This window comes from Ranitomeya imitator, chromosome 1, assembly GCF_032444005.1.
Source record: "Ranitomeya imitator isolate aRanImi1 chromosome 1, aRanImi1.pri, whole genome shotgun sequence".
NCBI classification, from domain to species: Eukaryota; Metazoa; Chordata; class Amphibia; order Anura; family Dendrobatidae; genus Ranitomeya; species Ranitomeya imitator.
The window spans coordinates 28,292,947-28,314,086 of NC_091282.1; the positions used below are offsets into that span (position 1 = coordinate 28,292,947).

The 21,140-nt window shown below is 59.8% G+C and overlaps 1 protein-coding gene across 1 annotated transcript in view; it reads left to right on the plus strand.

The window, feature by feature from the left end:
• The first annotated feature begins 408 nt into the window (after positions 1–408).
• Positions 409–21,140, plus strand: part of PRKAA1 (protein kinase AMP-activated catalytic subunit alpha 1) — a 30,679-nt gene continuing 9,947 nt past the window's right edge. Inside the window, exon 1 of the mRNA XM_069745912.1 lies at positions 409–570. Within this exon, the coding sequence (XP_069602013.1) occupies positions 471–570 (100 nt within the window). The 5' untranslated portion in view covers positions 409–470. The remainder of the gene's footprint in view (positions 571–21,140) is intronic.

Consider the following 21,140-nt stretch of genomic DNA (forward strand, 5'->3'; position numbering starts at 1 on the left):
TGTGTGCAGTCAGGGTGTGTGCAGTCAGGGTCTGTGTGCAGTCAGGGTCTGTGTGCAGTCAGGGTCTGTGTGCAGTCAGGGTCTGTGTGCAGTCAGTGTGTGTGCAGTCAGGGTCTGTGCAGTCAGTGTGTGTGCAGTCAGGGTGTGTGCAGTCAGTGTGTGTGCAGTCAGGGTGTGTGCAGTCAGGGTGTGTGCAGTCAGACCCTCTGCTGAGGCGGGAGGATACACGACGTCCGCGCTCGCCCTCCGGCTGCGCCTCACACCGCGCACAATTGACGTTTGTTTACCAGGAAACACAGCTGACCCCGCCCCTTTCTCTAACAGCCAATCAGCATCTCCCCGTGCCTATCATAAGTGACGCTTGCGTGCTGCTAGCCCCGCCCCTGGACCGTGGTTCCTGGCTCCGCCCTATCCTGCTCGTGCAGCGCGGCCTCTCTGTCGCCGGGAGCGCGCTTCGATCCTCGTTGAAGATGGCGGCCGATAAACAGAAGCATCACGACAGCCGGGTGAAGATCGGCCACTACATCCTGGGGGACACGCTGGGGGTCGGCACGTTCGGCAAAGTGAAGGGTGAGCGCGGGCTGCGGAGGGTGAGGCTCGGGGCGGGGCGTGTGGAGGAAGGGCTGAGGTGTGGTAACTTGTAATCGCCGGCTATCTGTCACTGGCTTATTATCCTGAGGTGCTCTGTGGGGGCGGACAGGCCGGATGACGCCATTGTGGGGGGTCGTGCATTGTTCGTCCTTATTGGTTGGCCCTCAGTCTGATGTCATTGGTGACCTGTGATGTCATCGTGGTGTTTGGCCCCGGTCCCTGGTACCTGCCCTCAGTCTGATGTCATTGGTGACCTGTGATGTCATCGTGGTGTTTGGCCCCGATCCCTGGTACCTGCCCTCAGTCTGATGTCATCGGTGACCTGTGATGTCATCGTGGTGTTTGGCCCCGGTCCCTGGTACCTGCCCTCAGTCTGATGTCATCGGTGACCTGTGATGTCATCGTGGTGTTTGGCCCCGATCCCTGGTACCTGCCCTCAGTCTGATGTCATCGGTGACCTGTGATGTCATCGTGGTGTTTGGCCCCGATCCCTGGTACCTGCCCTCAGTCTGATGTCATCGGTGACCTGTGATGTCATCGTGGTGTTTGGCCCCGATCCCTGGTACCTGCCCTCAGTCTGATGTCATCGGTGACCTGTGATGTCATCGTGGTGTTTGGCCCCGATCCCTGGTACCTGCCCTCAGTCTGATGTCATCGGTGACCTGTGATGTCATCGTGGTGGTTGGCCCCGGTCCCTGGTACCTGCCCTCAGTCTGATGTCATCGGTGACCTGTGATGTCATCGTGGTGTATGACCCCGGTCCCTGGTACCTGCCCTCAGTCTGATGTCATCGGTGACCTGTGATGTCATCGTGGTGTATGACCCCGGTCCCTGGTACCTGCCCTCAGTCTGATGTCATCGGTGACCTGTGATGTCATCGTGGTGTTTGGCCCCGATCCCTGGTACCTGCCCTCAGTCTGATGTCATCGGTGACCTGTGATGTCATCGTGGTGTTTGGCCCCGATCCCTGGTACCTGCCCTCAGTCTGATGTCATCGGTGACCTGTGATGTCATCGTGGTGTTTGGCCCCGGTCCCTGGTACCTGCCCTCAGTCTGATGTCATCGGTGACCTGTGATGTCATCGTGGTGTTTGGCCCCGGTCCCTGGTACCTGCCCTCAGTCTGTCATCGGTGACCTGTGATGTCATCGTGGTGTATGACCCCGGTCCCTGGTACCTGCCCTCAGTCTGATGTCATCGGTGACCTGTGATGTCATCGTGGTGTATGACCCCGGTCCCTGGTACCTGCCCTCAGTCTGATGTCATCGGTGACCTGTGATGTCATCGTGGTGTATGACCCCGGTCCCTGGTACCTGCCCTCAGTCTGATGTCATCGGTGACCTGTGATGTCATCGTGGTGTTTGGCCCCGATCCCTGGTACCTGCCCTCAGTCTGTCATCGGTGACCTGTGATGTCATCGTGGTGTATGACCCCGGTCCCTGGTACCTGCCCTCAGTCTGATGTCATCGGTGACCTGTGATGTCATCGTGGTGTATGACCCCGGTCCCTGGTACCTGCCCTCAGTCTGCACCATAGACCGTGACCCCTTCTGCTCCAAGACCTGGAGGTTCGGAGCCTCATCAGAATCTGTGGCCCCGGACCCCGGTGAGCCCCCCACCAGCTGCTGCTCCCAGTAGTCTGAGGTTTGCAGGGCTCTGCTCCCGGGGGCCGATCATTCATCGGCACATATAAATCCAGTGGCGGTGGGTCACTGTCGCCTCTCCGTTATCTCCTTTCCCATCCGCTTCCCCAGATCTTGTGCCCGTCCCTTTAAGACTCAATGCGTTATATTTGATGCGTATTAAGTCCCCCCCCCAAGCACGAGAAAGAGAATCATCAATGACCTGCAACGGTAAATGTAAAACGTTGCCCCCCCCCCGCCATCAGTGTATAGTACGGGGCCGCGCTGTGCCTGGACTGGCCCCTCCATGTGTCCCCCGCTATCAGCATGTAATATGGGGCTATGTTGTGCCCACCAATCCTCGTGTGCCCGGACTGTTCCCTCCTTATGCCCCCTCCGTGTGCCATCGGCGTGTAATATGGAACTGCGTTATGCCGCCCGCCATCAGCGTGTAATATGGGGCTGCATTGTGCCCACTGAGCCGAGCTTTCTCCATAGTAGGAGCGAGACCCCTGATAAGGATCAGATCACTGGAAAATCGTCCTGCAGATACCCCAACACTGGGGCTACAAGGTGACGTTGGCTGCAAGCAAACACCCAAAATCTGAGCCTGATGTGATTGTATCCAGGTATATTTCTCTGAAACGGAGGATCCGGCCAGAGACCAGAGGAGTCCGGCTACTCCCAGCGCTGCCTGACATCTCTCCCTGTCAATCACCTCTCAGCACTGGGAGGATCCAGCCAGAGACCAGACGAGCCCGGCTACTCCCAGCGCTGCCTGACATCTCTCACCTGTCACTCTCCTCTCAGTGCTGGGATGATCCGGCCAGAAGACCAGACGAGTCCGGCTACTCCCAGCGCTGCCTGACATCTCACTCCTGTCACTCTCCTCTCAGTGCTGGGATGATCCGGCCAGAAGACCAGACGAGCCCGGCTACTCCCAGCGCTGCCTGACATCTCACCTGTCACTCCCCTCTCAGTGCTGGGATGATCCGGCCAGAGACCAGACGAGTCTGGCTACTCCCAGCGCTGCCTGACATCTCTCCCCTGTCACTCTCCTCTCAGTGCTGGGAAGATCCGGCCAGAGACCAGACGAGTCCGGCTACTCCCAGCGCTGCCTGACATCTCTCCCCTGTCACTCTCCTCTCAGTGCTGGGATGATCCGGCCAGAGACAAGACGAGTCCGGCTACTCCCAGCGCTGCCTGACATCTCACTCCTGTCACTCTCCTCTCAGTGCTGGGATGATCCGGCCAGAAGACCAGACGAGTCCGGCTACTCCCAGCGCTGCCTGACATCTCTCACCTGTCACTCTCCTCTGTGCTGGGAAGATCCTGCCAGAGACCAGACGAGTCCGGCTACTTCCAGCGCTGCCTGACATCTCTCACCTGTCACTCTCCTCTGTGCTGGGAAGATCCTGCCAGAGACAAGACGAGTCCGGCTACTCCCAGCGCTGCCTGACATCTCTCCCCTGTCACTCTCCTCTCAGTACTGGGAAGATCCTGCCAGAGACCAGACGAGTCCGGCTACTCCCAGTGCTGCCTGACATCTCTCCCCTGTCACACTCCTCTCAGTGCTGGGATGATCCGGCCAGAGACCAGACGAGTCCGGCTACTCCCAGCGATGCCTGACATCTCTCCCCTGTCACTCCCCTCTCAGTGCTGGGATGATCCGGCCAGAGACCAGACGAGTCCGGCTACTCCCAGCGCTGCCTGACATCTCTCCCCTGTCACTCTCCTCTCAGTGCTGGGATGATCCGGCCAGAGACCAGACGAGTCCGGCTACTCCCAGCGCTGCCTGACATCTCACTCCTGTCACTCTCCTCTCAGTGCTGGGATGATCCGGCCAGAAGACCAGACGAGTCCGGCTACTCCCAGCGTTGCCTGACATCTCTCACCTGTCACTCTCCTCTCAGTGCTGGGATGATCCGGCCAGAGACCAGACGAGCCCGGCTACTCCCAGCGCTGCCTGACATCTCTCCCCTGTCACTCTCCTCTCAGTGCTGGGATGATCCGGCCAGAAGACCAGACGAGCCCGGCTACTCCCAGCGCTGCCTGACATCTCACCTGTCACTCCCCTCTCAGTGCTGGGATGATCCGGCCAGAGACCAGACGAGTCTGGCTACTCCCAGCGCTGCCTGACATCTCTCCCCTGTCACTCTCCTCTCAGTGCTGGGAAGATCCGGCCAGAGACCAGACGAGTCCGGCTACTCCCAGCGCTGCCTGACATCTCTCCCCTGTCACTCTCCTCTCAGTGCTGGGATGATCCGGCCAGAGACAAGACGAGTCCGGCTACTCCCAGCGCTGCCTGACATCTCACTCCTGTCACTCTCCTCTCAGTGCTGGGATGATCCGGCCAGAAGACCAGACGAGTCCGGCTACTCCCAGCGCTGCCTGACATCTCTCACCTGTCACTCTCCTCTGTGCTGGGAAGATCCTGCCAGAGACCAGACGAGTCCGGCTACTTCCAGCGCTGCCTGACATCTCTCACCTGTCACTCTCCTCTGTGCTGGGAAGATCCTGCCAGAGACAAGACGAGTCCGGCTACTCCCAGCGCTGCCTGACATCTCTCCCCTGTCACTCTCCTCTCAGTACTGGGAAGATCCTGCCAGAGACCAGACGAGTCCGGCTACTCCCAGTGCTGCCTGACATCTCTCCCCTGTCACACTCCTCTCAGTGCTGGGATGATCCGGCCAGAGACCAGACGAGTCCGGCTACTCCCAGCGATGCCTGACATCTCTCCCCTGTCACTCCCCTCTCAGTGCTGGGATGATCCGGCCAGAGACCAGACGAGTCCGGCTACTCCCAGCGCTGCCTGACATCTCTCCCCTGTCACTCTCCTCTCAGTGCTGGGATGATCCGGCCAGAGACCAGACGAGTCCGGCTACTCCCAGCGCTGCCTGACATCTCTCCCCTGTCACTCCCCTCTCAGTGCTGGGATGATCCGGCCAGAGACCAGACGAGTCCGGCTACTCCCAGCGCTGCCTGACATCTCTCACCTGTCACTCTCCTCTGTGCTGGGAAGATCCTGCCAGAGACCAGACGAGTCTGGCTACTCCCAGCGCTGCCTGACATCTCTCACCTGTCACTCTCCTCTGTGCTGGGAAGATCCTGCCAGAGACCAGACGAGTCCGGCTACTCCCAGCGCTGCCTGACATCTCTCACCTGTCACTCTCCTCTCAGTGCTGGGAAGATCCGGCCAGAGACCAGACGAGCCCGGCTACTCCCAGCCCTGCCTGACATCTCACCTGTCACTCTCCTCTCAGTGCTGGGAGGATCCGGCCAGAGACCAGACGAGTCTGGCTACTCCCAGCGCTGCCTGACATCTCTCCCCTGTCACTCTCCTCTCAGTGCTGGGAAGATCCGGCCAGAGACCAGACGAGCCCGGCTACTCCCAGCCCTGCCTGACATCTCACCTGTCACTCTCCTCTCAGTGCTGGGAGGATCCGGCCAGAGACCAGACGAGTCTGGCTACTCCCAGCGCTGCCTGACATCTCTCCCCTGTCACTCTCCTCTCAGTGCTGGGAAGATCCGGCCAGAGACCAGACGAGTCCGGCTACTCCCAGCGCTGCCTGACATCTCTCCCCTGTCACTCTCCTCTCAGTGCTGGGAGGATCCGGCCAGAGACCAGACTAGTCCGGCTACTCCCAGCGCTGCCTGACATCTCTCCCCTGTCACTCTCCTCTCAGTGCTGGGAAGATCCGGCCAGAGACCAGACGAGTCTGGCCACTCCCAGCGATGCCTGACCTCTCTCACCTGTCACTCTCCTCTCAGTGCTGGGAGGATCCGGCCAGAGACCAGACGAGTCCGGCTACTTCCAGCGCTGCCTGACATCTCTCACCTGTCACTCTCCTCTGTGCTGGGAAGATCCGGCCAGAGACCAGACGAGTCCGGCCACTCCCAGCGATGCCTGACATCTCTCACCTGTCACTCTCCTCTCAGTACTGGGAAGATCCGGCCAGAGACAAGACGAGTCCGGCTACTCCCAGCGCTGCCTGACATCTCTCCCCTGTCACTCTCCTCTCAGTGCTGGGAAGATCCGGCCAGAGACCAGACGAGCCCGGCTACTCCCAGTTCAGCCTGACATCTCTCACCTGTCACTCTCCTCTCAGTGCTGGGAGGATCCGGCCAGAGACCAGACGAGTCCGGCTACTCCCAGTGCTGCCTGACATCTCTCCCCTGTCACTCTCCTCTCAGTACTGGGAAGATCCGGCCAGAGACCAGACTAGTCCGGCTACTCCCAGCGCTGCCTGACATCTCTCCCCTGTCACACTCCTCTCAGTGCTGGGATGATCCGGCCAGAGACCAGACGAGCCCGGCTACTCCCAGCGCTGCCTGACATCTCTCCCCTGTCACTCTCCTCTCAGTACTGGGAAGATCCGGCCAGAGACCAGACGAGTCCGGCTACTCCCAGCGCTGCCTGACATCTCTCCCCTGTCACTCTCCTCTCAGTGCTGGGAAGATCCGGCCAGAGACTAGACGAGTCCGGCTACTCCCAGTTCAGCCTGACATCTCTCACCTGTCACTCTCCTCTCAGTGCTGGGATGATCCGGCCAGAGACCAGACGAGCCCGGCTACTCCCAGCGCTGCCTGACATCTCTCCCCTGTCACTCTCCTCTCAGTACTGGGAAGATCCGGCCAGAGACAAGACGAGTCCGGCTACTCCCAGCGCTGCCTGACATCTCTCCCCTGTCACTCTCCTCTCAGTGCTGGGAAGATCCGGCCAGAGACCAGACGAGTCCGGCTACTCCCAGTTCAGCCTGACATCTCTCACCTGTCACTCTCCTCTCAGTGCTGGGAGGATCCGGCCAGAGACCAGACGAGTCCGGCTACTCCCAGTGCTGCCTGACATCTCTCCCCTGTCACTCTCCTCTCAGTACTGGGAAGATCCGGCCAGAGACCAGACTAGTCCGGCTACTCCCAGCGCTGCCTGACATCTCTCCCCTGTCACACTCCTCTCAGTGCTGGGATGATCCGGCCAGAGACCAGACGAGCCCGGCTACTCCCAGCGCTGCCTGACATCTCTCCCCTGTCACTCTCCTCTCAGTACTGGGAAGATCCGGCCAGAGACCAGACGAGTCCGGCTACTCCCAGCGCTGCCTGACATCTCACCTGTCACTCCCCTCTCAGTGCTGGGATAATCCGGCCAGAGACCAGACGAGTCCGGCTACTCCCAGCCCTGCCTGACATCTCACCTGTCACTCCCCTCTCAGTGCTGGGATGATCCGGCCAGAGACCAGACGAGCCCGGCCACTCCCAGCGTTGCCTGACATCTCACCTGTCACTCCCCTCTCAGTGCTGGGAAGATCCGGCCAGAGACCAGACGAGTCCGGCTACTCCCAGCGTTGCCTGACATCTCACCTGTCACTCCCCTCTCAGTGCTGGGATGATCCGGCCAGAGACCAGACGAGCCCGGCTACTCCCAGCGCTGCCTGACATCTCTCACCTGTCACTCTCCTCTCAGTACTGGGAAGATCCGGCCAGAGACCAGACTAGTCCGGCTACTCCCAGCCCTGCCTGACATCTCACCTGTCACTCCCCTCTCAGTGCTGGGATGATCCGGCCAGAGACCAGACGAGTCCGGCTACTCCCAGCCCTGCCTGACATCTCACCTGTCACTCCCCTCTCAGTGCTGGGATGATCCGGCCAGAGACCAGACGAGCCCGGCCACTCCCAGCGTTGCCTGACATCTCACCTGTCACTCCCCTCTCAGTGCTGGGAAGATCCGGCCAGAGACCAGACGAGTCCGGCTACTCCCAGCGCTGCCTGACATCTCTCCCCTGTCACACTCCTCTCAGTGCTGGGATGATCCGGCCAGAGACCAGACGAGCCCGGCTACTCCCAGCGCTGCCTGACATCTCTCCCCTGTCACTCTCCTCTCAGTACTGGGAAGATCCGGCCAGAGACCAGACGAGTCCGGCTACTCCCAGCGCTGCCTGACATCTCTCCCCTGTCACTCTCCTCTCAGTGCTGGGAAGATCCGGCCAGAGACTAGACGAGTCCGGCTACTCCCAGTTCAGCCTGACATCTCTCACCTGTCACTCTCCTCTCAGTGCTGGGATGATCCGGCCAGAGACCAGACGAGCCCGGCTACTCCCAGCGCTGCCTGACATCTCTCCCCTGTCACTCTCCTCTCAGTACTGGGAAGATCCGGCCAGAGACAAGACGAGTCCGGCTACTCCCAGCGCTGCCTGACATCTCTCCCCTGTCACTCTCCTCTCAGTGCTGGGAAGATCCGGCCAGAGACCAGACGAGTCCGGCTACTCCCAGTTCAGCCTGACATCTCTCACCTGTCACTCTCCTCTCAGTGCTGGGAGGATCCGGCCAGAGACCAGACGAGTCCGGCTACTCCCAGTGCTGCCTGACATCTCTCCCCTGTCACTCTCCTCTCAGTACTGGGAAGATCCGGCCAGAGACCAGACTAGTCCGGCTACTCCCAGCGCTGCCTGACATCTCTCCCCTGTCACACTCCTCTCAGTGCTGGGATGATCCGGCCAGAGACCAGACGAGCCCGGCTACTCCCAGCGCTGCCTGACATCTCTCCCCTGTCACTCTCCTCTCAGTACTGGGAAGATCCGGCCAGAGACCAGACGAGTCCGGCTACTCCCAGCGCTGCCTGACATCTCACCTGTCACTCCCCTCTCAGTGCTGGGATAATCCGGCCAGAGACCAGACGAGTCCGGCTACTCCCAGCCCTGCCTGACATCTCACCTGTCACTCCCCTCTCAGTGCTGGGATGATCCGGCCAGAGACCAGACGAGCCCGGCCACTCCCAGCGTTGCCTGACATCTCACCTGTCACTCCCCTCTCAGTGCTGGGAAGATCCGGCCAGAGACCAGACGAGTCCGGCTACTCCCAGCGTTGCCTGACATCTCACCTGTCACTCCCCTCTCAGTGCTGGGATGATCCGGCCAGAGACCAGACGAGCCCGGCTACTCCCAGCGCTGCCTGACATCTCTCACCTGTCACTCTCCTCTCAGTACTGGGAAGATCCGGCCAGAGACCAGACTAGTCCGGCTACTCCCAGCCCTGCCTGACATCTCACCTGTCACTCCCCTCTCAGTGCTGGGATGATCCGGCCAGAGACCAGACGAGTCCGGCTACTCCCAGCCCTGCCTGACATCTCACCTGTCACTCCCCTCTCAGTGCTGGGATGATCCGGCCAGAGACCAGACGAGCCCGGCCACTCCCAGCGTTGCCTGACATCTCACCTGTCACTCCCCTCTCAGTGCTGGGAAGATCCGGCCAGAGACCAGACGAGTCCGGCTACTCCCAGCGCTGCCTGACATCTCTCCCCTGTCACTCCCCTCTCAGTGCTGGGATGATCCGGCCAGAGACCAGACGAGTCCGGCTACTCCCAGCGCTGCCTGACATCTCTCACCTGTCACTCTCCTCTGTGCTGGGAAGATCCTGCCAGAGACCAGACGAGTCTGGCTACTCCCAGCGCTGCCTGACATCTCTCACCTGTCACTCTCCTCTGTGCTGGGAAGATCCTGCCAGAGACCAGACGAGTCCGGCTACTCCCAGCGCTGCCTGACATCTCTCACCTGTCACTCTCCTCTCAGTGCTGGGAAGATCCGGCCAGAGACCAGACGAGCCCGGCTACTCCCAGCCCTGCCTGACATCTCACCTGTCACTCTCCTCTCAGTGCTGGGAGGATCCGGCCAGAGACCAGACGAGTCTGGCTACTCCCAGCGCTGCCTGACATCTCTCCCCTGTCACTCTCCTCTCAGTGCTGGGAAGATCCGGCCAGAGACCAGACGAGCCCGGCTACTCCCAGCCCTGCCTGACATCTCACCTGTCACTCTCCTCTCAGTGCTGGGAGGATCCGGCCAGAGACCAGACGAGTCTGGCTACTCCCAGCGCTGCCTGACATCTCTCCCCTGTCACTCTCCTCTCAGTGCTGGGAAGATCCGGCCAGAGACCAGACGAGTCCGGCTACTCCCAGCGCTGCCTGACATCTCTCCCCTGTCACTCTCCTCTCAGTGCTGGGAGGATCCGGCCAGAGACCAGACTAGTCCGGCTACTCCCAGCGCTGCCTGACATCTCTCCCCTGTCACTCTCCTCTCAGTGCTGGGAAGATCCGGCCAGAGACCAGACGAGTCTGGCCACTCCCAGCGATGCCTGACCTCTCTCACCTGTCACTCTCCTCTCAGTGCTGGGAGGATCCGGCCAGAGACCAGACGAGTCCGGCTACTTCCAGCGCTGCCTGACATCTCTCACCTGTCACTCTCCTCTGTGCTGGGAAGATCCGGCCAGAGACCAGACGAGTCCGGCCACTCCCAGCGATGCCTGACATCTCTCACCTGTCACTCTCCTCTCAGTACTGGGAAGATCCGGCCAGAGACAAGACGAGTCCGGCTACTCCCAGCGCTGCCTGACATCTCTCCCCTGTCACTCTCCTCTCAGTGCTGGGAAGATCCGGCCAGAGACCAGACGAGCCCGGCTACTCCCAGTTCAGCCTGACATCTCTCACCTGTCACTCTCCTCTCAGTGCTGGGAGGATCCGGCCAGAGACCAGACGAGTCCGGCTACTCCCAGTGCTGCCTGACATCTCTCCCCTGTCACTCTCCTCTCAGTACTGGGAAGATCCGGCCAGAGACCAGACTAGTCCGGCTACTCCCAGCGCTGCCTGACATCTCTCCCCTGTCACACTCCTCTCAGTGCTGGGATGATCCGGCCAGAGACCAGACGAGCCCGGCTACTCCCAGCGCTGCCTGACATCTCTCCCCTGTCACTCTCCTCTCAGTACTGGGAAGATCCGGCCAGAGACCAGACGAGTCCGGCTACTCCCAGCGCTGCCTGACATCTCTCCCCTGTCACTCTCCTCTCAGTGCTGGGAAGATCCGGCCAGAGACTAGACGAGTCCGGCTACTCCCAGTTCAGCCTGACATCTCTCACCTGTCACTCTCCTCTCAGTGCTGGGATGATCCGGCCAGAGACCAGACGAGCCCGGCTACTCCCAGCGCTGCCTGACATCTCTCCCCTGTCACTCTCCTCTCAGTACTGGGAAGATCCGGCCAGAGACAAGACGAGTCCGGCTACTCCCAGCGCTGCCTGACATCTCTCCCCTGTCACTCTCCTCTCAGTGCTGGGAAGATCCGGCCAGAGACCAGACGAGTCCGGCTACTCCCAGTTCAGCCTGACATCTCTCACCTGTCACTCTCCTCTCAGTGCTGGGAGGATCCGGCCAGAGACCAGACGAGTCCGGCTACTCCCAGTGCTGCCTGACATCTCTCCCCTGTCACTCTCCTCTCAGTACTGGGAAGATCCGGCCAGAGACCAGACTAGTCCGGCTACTCCCAGCGCTGCCTGACATCTCTCCCCTGTCACACTCCTCTCAGTGCTGGGATGATCCGGCCAGAGACCAGACGAGCCCGGCTACTCCCAGCGCTGCCTGACATCTCTCCCCTGTCACTCTCCTCTCAGTACTGGGAAGATCCGGCCAGAGACCAGACGAGTCCGGCTACTCCCAGCGCTGCCTGACATCTCACCTGTCACTCCCCTCTCAGTGCTGGGATAATCCGGCCAGAGACCAGACGAGTCCGGCTACTCCCAGCCCTGCCTGACATCTCACCTGTCACTCCCCTCTCAGTGCTGGGATGATCCGGCCAGAGACCAGACGAGCCCGGCCACTCCCAGCGTTGCCTGACATCTCACCTGTCACTCCCCTCTCAGTGCTGGGAAGATCCGGCCAGAGACCAGACGAGTCCGGCTACTCCCAGCGTTGCCTGACATCTCACCTGTCACTCCCCTCTCAGTGCTGGGATGATCCGGCCAGAGACCAGACGAGCCCGGCTACTCCCAGCGCTGCCTGACATCTCTCACCTGTCACTCTCCTCTCAGTACTGGGAAGATCCGGCCAGAGACCAGACTAGTCCGGCTACTCCCAGCCCTGCCTGACATCTCACCTGTCACTCCCCTCTCAGTGCTGGGATGATCCGGCCAGAGACCAGACGAGTCCGGCTACTCCCAGCCCTGCCTGACATCTCACCTGTCACTCCCCTCTCAGTGCTGGGATGATCCGGCCAGAGACCAGACGAGCCCGGCCACTCCCAGCGTTGCCTGACATCTCACCTGTCACTCCCCTCTCAGTGCTGGGAAGATCCGGCCAGAGACCAGACGAGTCCGGCTACTCCCAGCGCTGCCTGACATCTCTCACCTGTCACTCTCCTCTCAGTACTGGGAAGATCCGGCCAGAGACCAGACTAGTCCGGCTACTCCCAGCGCTGCCTGACATCTCTCACCTGTCACTCTCCTCTCAGTACTGGGAAGATCCGGCCAGAGACCAGACTAGTCTGGCTACTCCCAGCGCTGCCTGACATCTCTCACCTGTCACTCTCCTCTCAGTACTGGGAAGATCCGGCCAGAGACCAGACTAGTCCGGCTACTCCCAGCGCTGCCTGACATCTCTCCCCTGTCACACTCCTCTCAGTGCTGGGATGATCTGGCCAGAGACCAGACGAGTCCGGCTACTCCCAGCGCAGCCTGACATCTCACTCCTGTCACTCTCCTCTCAGTACTGGGAAGATCCGGCCAGAGACCAGACTAGTCCGGCTACTCCCAGCGCTGCCTGACATCTCTCACCTGTCACTCTCCTCTCAGTACTGGGAAGATCCGGCCAGAGACCAGACTAGTCCGGCTACTCCCAGCGCTGCCTGACATCTCTCCCCTGTCACACTCCTCTCAGTGCTGGGAAGATCCGGCCAGAGACCAGACTAGTCCGGCTACTCCCAGCGCTGCCTGACATCTCTCACCTGTCACTCTCCTCTCAGTACTGGGAAGATCCGGCCAGAGACCAGACTAGTCCGGCTACTCCCAGCGCTGCCTGACATCTCTCACCTGTCACTCTCCTCTCAGTACTGGGAAGATCCGGCCAGAGACCAGACTAGTCCGGCTACTCCCAGCGCTGCCTGACATCTCTCCCCTGTCACTCTCCTCTCAGTGCTGGGAAGATCCGGCCAGAGACCAGACTAGTCCGGCTACTCCCAGCGCTGCCTGACATCTCTCCCCTGTCACTCTCCTCTGTGCTGGGAAGATCCGGCCAGAGACCAGACGAGTCCGGCTACTCCCAGCCCTGCCTGACATCTCACCTGTCACTCCCCTCTCAGTGCTGGGATGATCCGGCCAGAGACCAGACGAGCCCGGCCACTCCCAGCGTTGCCTGACATCTCACCTGTCACTCCCCTCTCAGTGCTGGGATAATCCGGCCAGAGACCAGACGAGTCCGGCTACTCCCAGCCCTGCCTGACATCTCACCTGTCACTCCCCTCTCAGTGCTGGGATGATCCGGCCAGAGACCAGACGAGCCCGGCCACTCCCAGCGTTGCCTGACATCTCACCTGTCACTCCCCTCTCAGTGCTGGGATGATCCGGCCAGAGACCAGACGAGCCCGGCTACTCCCAGCCCTGCCTGACATCTCACCTGTCACTCCCCTCTCAGTGCTGGGATGATCCGGCCAGAGACCAGACGAGTCCGGCTACTCCCAGCCCTGCTTGACATCTCACCTGTCACTCCCCTCTCAGTGCTGGGATGATCCGGCCAGAGACCAGACGAGCCCGGCCACTCCCAGCGTTGCCTGACATCTCACCTGTCACTCCCCTCTCAGTGCTGGGAAGATCCGGCCAGAGACCAGACGAGTCCGGCTACTCCCAGCGCTGCCTGACATCTCTCACCTGTCACTCTCCTCTCAGTACTGGGAAGATCCGGCCAGAGACCAGACTAGTCCGGCTACTCCCAGCGCTGCCTGACATCTCTCACCTGTCACTCTCCTCTCAGTACTGGGAAGATCCGGCCAGAGACCAGACTAGTCCGGCTACTCCCAGCGCTGCCTGACATCTCTCCCCTGTCACACTCCTCTCAGTGCTGGGATGATCCGGCCAGAGACCAGACGAGTCCGGCTACTCCCAGCGCAGCCTGACATCTCACTCCTGTCACTCTCCTCTCAGTACTGGGAAGATCCGGCCAGAGACCAGACTAGTCCGGCTACTCCCAGCGCTGCCTGACATCTCTCACCTGTCACTCTCCTCTCAGTACTGGGAAGATCCGGCCAGAGACCAGACTAGTCCGGCTACTCCCAGCGCTGCCTGACATCTCTCCCCTGTCACACTCCTCTCAGTGCTGGGATGATCCGGCCAGAGACCAGACGAGTCCGGCTACTCCCAGCGCAGCCTGACATCTCACTCCTGTCACTCTCCTCTCAGTACTGGGAAGATCCGGCCAGAGACCAGACTAGTCCGGCTACTCCCAGCGCTGCCTGACATCTCTCACCTGTCACTCTCCTCTCAGTACTGGGAAGATCCGGCCAGAGACCAGACTAGTCCGGCTACTCCCAGCGCTGCCTGACATCTCTCCCCTGTCACTCTCCTCTCAGTACTGGGAAGATCCGGCCAGAGACCAGACTAGTCCGGCTACTCCCAGCGCTGCCTGACATCTCACCTGTCACTCTCCTCTCAGTGCTGGGAAGATCTGGCCGGGGAGTGATACCAGACGAGCCCGGCTACTCCCAGCGCTGCCTGACATCTCTCCCCTGTCACTCTCCTCAGTGCTGGGAAGATCCGGCCAGAGACCAGACGAGCCCGGCTTCTCCCAGCGCTGCCTGACATCTCACTCCTGTCAATCACCTCTCAGTGCTGGGAAGATCTGGCCGGGGGGTGATACCAGACTGTCTTCTTCACCCGAGCGTTTCAGAGAAATCTCCGATCGTGTAGCCGGACTCTGATCGTGCCACTCCCGATTTGGGCTTGAACCCGCAGACAGGTTCCCTCTTTAAAGGGATTGCCTCTTACTGGACGACCCCCTGCCTCATCAGTTTGGGGTCCCTAGGAAATAAATGGCCGTCCTTCACATCGGCTTCTTTGCTTTTGCAAACTTCTAAATTTGTTAATGAAATGCAATTGCCAAAACAAAGACTTTATTTTGTAGACTTGGCCAAGATTCTTACATCAGTGTTTTTTTTTTTTTTGTTCTGTATTAAGTCACAAATTCTGGTGCAAGTGGTGATTGTGCAATAGCCGGTGCCCGGTCTGACCGGGGCTCTCTGGCGCAATCACAGCGAGACATTGTCCTGTGTTCTATAGAAATATTGGGGTGTACAGAACACTGCTCTGTACGGGGTGCAAAATAAACATGGCTGCCTGCAGACTGGTGGGCACCCAGGATCACAGATCAGACGCTGATGTTTGGGTCGGTTTTTGGGGTCCGGTTTGCTCGTTGGTGGCAGCTGCGCTGCTCCGTGCTTTGTACCTGCCGACTTCCATGGCTTTCCTCCCCTCAGAACCCGGTGGGACAGCGCAGCTGTGGGCTTCCGGCCAGCACGAGGCGTCTACTGCGTCGGCCATCCTTACGCGGCGTCCTATATCTTTATGGCCTTCTATCGGCGGTCCTGCTGTCTTGTAGGGCAGGTTCGCAGGCGCAGCGCTCCCTTCACCTTCAGCAGGTTCCCCTTGTAGACAAGATCATAAATGTGACCTGCGGAGAGGAAGGAAGACAAGCAGCCGCCTTCCTGACACCTTAACCCTGTAAATGCGAGACATTCCAGCGTCCTGCACCTTGTATACATCAGGGGGGGTCTGGTCTGTCCCTGTTCAGACTGGATCTAGTGTGATCCAGCAGTTGTGTATGCACAGAAAATGCACCAAAAACAAATCCAGCTCCGGCTAATCCACATTTTCCTCTTAATTCCGGTTTCTCTCATTGTAATTTAAAACTTGTATATTAAAAATGCAAAACTTTGTAAATTAACATTCTGCAGCAGGAGCTTCCCCCTCCTCTCCCCATTGCCTTGTCTGCAGCAGGAGCTTCCCCCCGTCTCTCCCCACTGCCGTGTCTGCAGCAGGAGCTTCCCCCCGTCTCTCCCCACTGCCCTGACTGCAGCAGGAGCTTCCTCCGTCTCTCTCCACTGCCCTGACTGCAGCAGGAGCTTCCCCCCCGTTTCTCCCTACTGCCCCTCTGCAGCAGGAGCTCCCTCCCCCGTCTCTCTCTCTCCACTGCCCCCTCTGCAGCAGGAGATTCCCCCCGTCTCTCCCCACTGCCCTGTCTACAGCAGGCGCTTCCCCCCCCCCCCCCCCCGTCTCTCCCCACTGCCCTGTCTGCAGCGGGAGCTTCCCCCGTCTCTCCCCACTGCCCTGACTGCAGCAGGAGCTTCCTCCGTCTCTCTCCACTGCCCCGACTGCAGCAGGAGCTTCACCCGTCTCTCTCCACTGCCCCGACTGCAGCAGGAGCTTCACCCGTCTCTCTCCACTGCCCCGACTGCAGCAGGAGCTTCCTCCGTCTCTCTCTACTGCCCCGACTGCAGCAGGAGCTTCCCACGTCTCTCCCCACTGCCCCGACTGCAGCAGGAGCTTCCCCCGTCTCTCCCCACTGCCCTGTCTACAGCAGGCGCTTCCCCCCCCCCCCCGTCTCTCCCCACTGCCCTGTCTGCAGCGGGAGCTTCCCCCGTCTCTCCCCACTGCCCTGACTGCAGCAGGAGCTTCCTCCGTCTCTCTCCACTGCCCCGACTGCAGCAGGAGCTTCACCCGTCTCTCTCCACTGCCCCGACTGCAGCAGGAGCTTCACCCGTCTCTCTCCACTGCCCCGACTGCAGCAGGAGCTTCCTCCGTCTCTCTCCACTGCCCCGACTGCAGCAGGAGCTTCCTCCGTCTCTCTCCACTGCCCCGACTGCAGCAGGAGCTTCCTCCGTCTCTCTCCACTGCCCCGACTGCAGCAGGAGCTTCCTCCGTCTCTCTCCACTGCCCCGACTGCAGCAGGCGCTTCCCCCGTCTCTCCCCACTGCCCTGTCTGCAGCAGGAGCTTCCCCCGTCTCTCTCCACTGCCCCGACTGCAGCAGGAGCTTCCCCCGTCTCTCTCCACTGCCCCGACTGCAGCAGGAGCTTCCTCCGTCTCTCTCCACTGCCCCGACTGCAGCAGGAGCTTCCTCCGTCTCTCTCCACTGCCCCGACTGCAGCATGAGCTTCCCGCCGTCTCTCCCCACTGCTCCCTCTGCAGCAGGAGCTTCCCCAGTCTCTCCCCGCTGCCCCGACTGCAGCAGGAGCTTCCCCCGTCTCTCCCCACTGCCCCGACTGCAGCAGGAGCTTCCCACGTCTCTCCCCACTGCCCCGACTGCAGCAGGAGCTTCCCCCGTCTCTCCCCACTGCCCCGACTGCAGCAGGAGTTTCCCCCCCCCCCATCTCTCCACTGCCCCGACTGCAGCAGGAGCTCCCCCCCCCCCCCCCCCCATCTCTCCACTGCCCCGTCTGCAGCAGGAGCTTCCCCCCCGTCTCTCCCCACTGCTCCCTCTGCAGCAGGAGCTTCCCCCCCCATCTCTCCACTGCCCCATCTGCAGCAGGAGCTTCCCCCCCCCATCTCTCCACTGCCCCATCTGCAGCAGGAGCTTCCCCCCCGTCTCTCCCCACTGCCCCGACTGCAGCAGGAGCTTCCCCCGTCTCTCCCCACTGCCCCGACTGCAGCAGGAGCTTCCCACGTCTCTCCCCACTGCCCCGACTGCAGCAGGAGCTTCCTCCGTCTCTCTCCACTGCCCCGACTGCAGCAGGAGCTTCCTCCGTCTCTCTCCACTGCCCCGACTGCAGCAGGCGCTTCCCCCGTCTCTCCCCACTGCCCTGTCTGCAGCAGGAGCTTCCCCCGTCTCTCTCCACTGCCCCGACTGCAGCAGGAGCTTCCCCCGTCTCTCTCCACTGCCCCGACTGCAGCAGGAGCTTCCTCCGTCTCTCTCCACTGCCCCGACTGCAGCAGGAGCTTCCTCCGTCTCTCTCCACTGCCCCGACTGCAGCAGGAGCTTCCTCCGTCTCTCTCCACTGCCCCGACTGCAGCATGAGCTTCCCGCCGTCTCTCCCCACTGCTCCCTCTGCAGCAGGAGCTTCCCCAGTCTCTCCCCGCTGCCCCGACTGCAGCAGGAGCTTCCCCCGTCTCTCCCCGCTGCCCCGACTGCAGCAGGAGCTTCCCACGTCTCTCCCCACTGCCCCGACTGCAGCAGGAGCTTCCCACGTCTCTCCCCACTGCCCCGACTGCAGCAGGAGCTTCCCCCGTCTCTCCCCACTGCCCCGACTGCAGCAGGAGCTTCCCACGTCTCTCCCCACTGCCCCGACTGCAGCAGGAGCTTCCCACGTCTCTCCCCACTGCCCCGACTGCAGCAGGAGCTTCCCCCGTCTCTCCCCACTGCCCCGACTGCAGCAGGAGCTTCCCCCCCCCCCATCTCTCCACTGCCCCGACTGCAGCAGGAGCTTCCCCCCGTCTCTCCCCACTGCCCCGACTGCAGCAGGAGCTTCCCCCCGTCTCTCCCCACTGCTCCCTCTGCAGCAGGAGCTTCCCCTGTCTCTCCACTGCCCCGACTGCAGCAGGAGCTCCCCCCCCATCTCTCCCCTGCCCCCTCTGCAGCAGGAGCTTCTCCCGTTGGCTTTGTGATGGCTGCTCCTGTATTTGGTCAGTGGATGCACCCTTGTGAAGGGTTAGTTGCCGCCGCTGCCAGCGATGGTCGGGTGGGGTTTTGCCCCCATTAGACACTGTAGACGGTCTACCAGTGCGGCCCCTGTTATCAGTGGGACAAAATCAGGGGGTGTAGTGCGGTGGAGGCTGGGTCCCTACGTGTACGGACACTGCCAGCACTATGGCTGCCACAGAGCGCTATTCTTGGAAATGTGGTAGAATAATACACTGATGGCTCCATCTGACTTTTTTTTTTTAATTGTTTTTTTACTATTGTAAAATGTTTTTTGCAAAAAAAGTAGACTTTTTCCCTTTAAGGCTTGCAATACACTGTTGTTTAAAGGGTTAATGATTGCTGGTAGTGTCCTGGCTGTAATGTCACTGTGCACATCGGTGAAGCAATCTGTGGGCGGGCAGGAAGCACGGCGTCCGCTAGTGTCCAATCACTGCACCGATGGTCCTAGATGCCCCCTAGTCCTCCAGGAGAAGAAGCCGGGATCGGTCACTGTACAGGCCCTGATGCCCCTTAGGGTGTCACCGTGATTGCCAGGGTGGCCTAACCGAGGGGAGCAGGGGTCACGGGGGGCTGTGATCTGCGCCATCGGGTAACCTGATAAGGATTCTGAGTGCTCCATCTCGGCACTGAACCTCGGCCGCTGGGGAGCCGGGAGGGTGAATCCCGAATGCTCCAATATATACGATAATAATCTTTATTTTTATATAGCGCTGACATATTCTGCAGCGCTTTACAGGTTGCACACATTGTGAGCCCCAATGGGGACAGTGATGATGATCTACATTCCCTATCAGTATGTCTTTGGAATGTGGGAGGAAACCGGAGAACCCGGAGGAAACCCACGCAAACACGGAGAGAACATACAAACTCTTTGCAGATGTTGTCCTTGGTGGGGTTTGGACCCAGGACCCCAGCGCTGCAGGGCTGCCGTGCTAACCACTGAGCCCCCGAGCTGCCCCCGAGGCTGTATACATCTGACCAGGACTAGCCTGGGGAGCGCAGCCTGCAGTGTAAAGCATGGGGATAGCCCTGCAGATGTTGGGGTGCGGCTGGGAGACGGCAGGGTGCAGGAATCTCTATAAATATGGGTCTCATTAGGAGGTTCTCAGCAATAAGTGGATCCCAAAGTGTCTCCTTCTTGGGATCCTCAGTGATCAGCTATGATCTGTAGGAAACCCTATTTCCCTGTAGCGCCACCACAGGATAAGCGGTGTATTACACTGTCCATTCATACCGGTGGGTATGCCATGATCTCTGGCCAAGACCAGAGGACGGCCTCTTTAACCCTCTAATGACTGAAGTTTTGTTTTTTTTGTGGGGTACAAGCTGTAACTTTAAGACGCCGTTCACTTTATCATATAAAAAAACCTGAGAAACTCCAAATGGGAGTTTTTTTCTATAAACTTTGTTTGCTGCCGTATTTTTCGATCAGTTGTGCATCATTTTATTTATTTATTTTTCTTAAATATTTTTCATTGTTCACTTATTGCTTAAAAGGAAACTCATCATGGTGACAATGGTGCCTGATTTTCAGACAGGAGGTGCTAATTTGAGAAACTTTTTGTTGTTGTGTGCAGGAGTCCAGTGGGCGGTCCTAGTCAGTGATTGACAGTCGCCCCTGGTGACTGCATGCAGGACAGCTGTCAGTCACTAATGGACGACGTCTTCTGTGAAGCCACAGCCGACAAGGATGGGGCAGAGGTCATGGCGGCCACAGTGGCCGTCAGCAGGGAGCCATTAGTCGTCCGTGGGCTCGGGATGGAGGAACATTTACTGTGGCAATCGGTGTTTTATATTTTGCAATATAATGGCCAAAAGGGCAGAGTGGCATCGAGGCCTGCGCTTATCTCCCGTCTGTCCTCTTATCTGCAGGAGATTGCTACATTTATCAGGCCCCTGCTGCCGCCATGCTGACGGGATCCTGCACTTTCCAGCGTACGTGACCTCGGACACAGAGGCCCAGTTATAATGTAGCGTTACACAAGCCTGCTGCACTTCCTCCACCTCTCCTCCGGGGGCACTGGTGGGAACCTCTGCTCATTCCATGCTGGGCGGTTCTAATCCGTGACTGACGGGGGGCAGGGTGGGCTGTCGGTCATTGGTTTACCCCACCTACTGGACTCTTAACCCCACAATGTGTTGAGATTTTCTGCCAGTAATCTATCTCCTCTGCTCCTTGTCTTGTACCTCGCTGCCTCCAGATCAGGCTGCCCGTACTATGGTGGTTTACCATTAAAGTGGCCCAAACGCCATAGTTTTGACCACCATGGCTAGATGCAATAGGCGCTTGAAGTCGGGATGTAGCACTTGCGTTCTTGTCCTTGTAAGTTGGCAATTAGTGCAGGATCACATTTAGGGGCTCCCCACCATGTGTTCAGCTTCTCTATAGCACCTCAACAGGGCAGGTGAGGAATTGCACAGCACGGGTCCTCCAGAGACTCTCTACTCGGAGGATAATCTGACTTCTCATAATACAGGAGAGGTGATATGTTTTGGT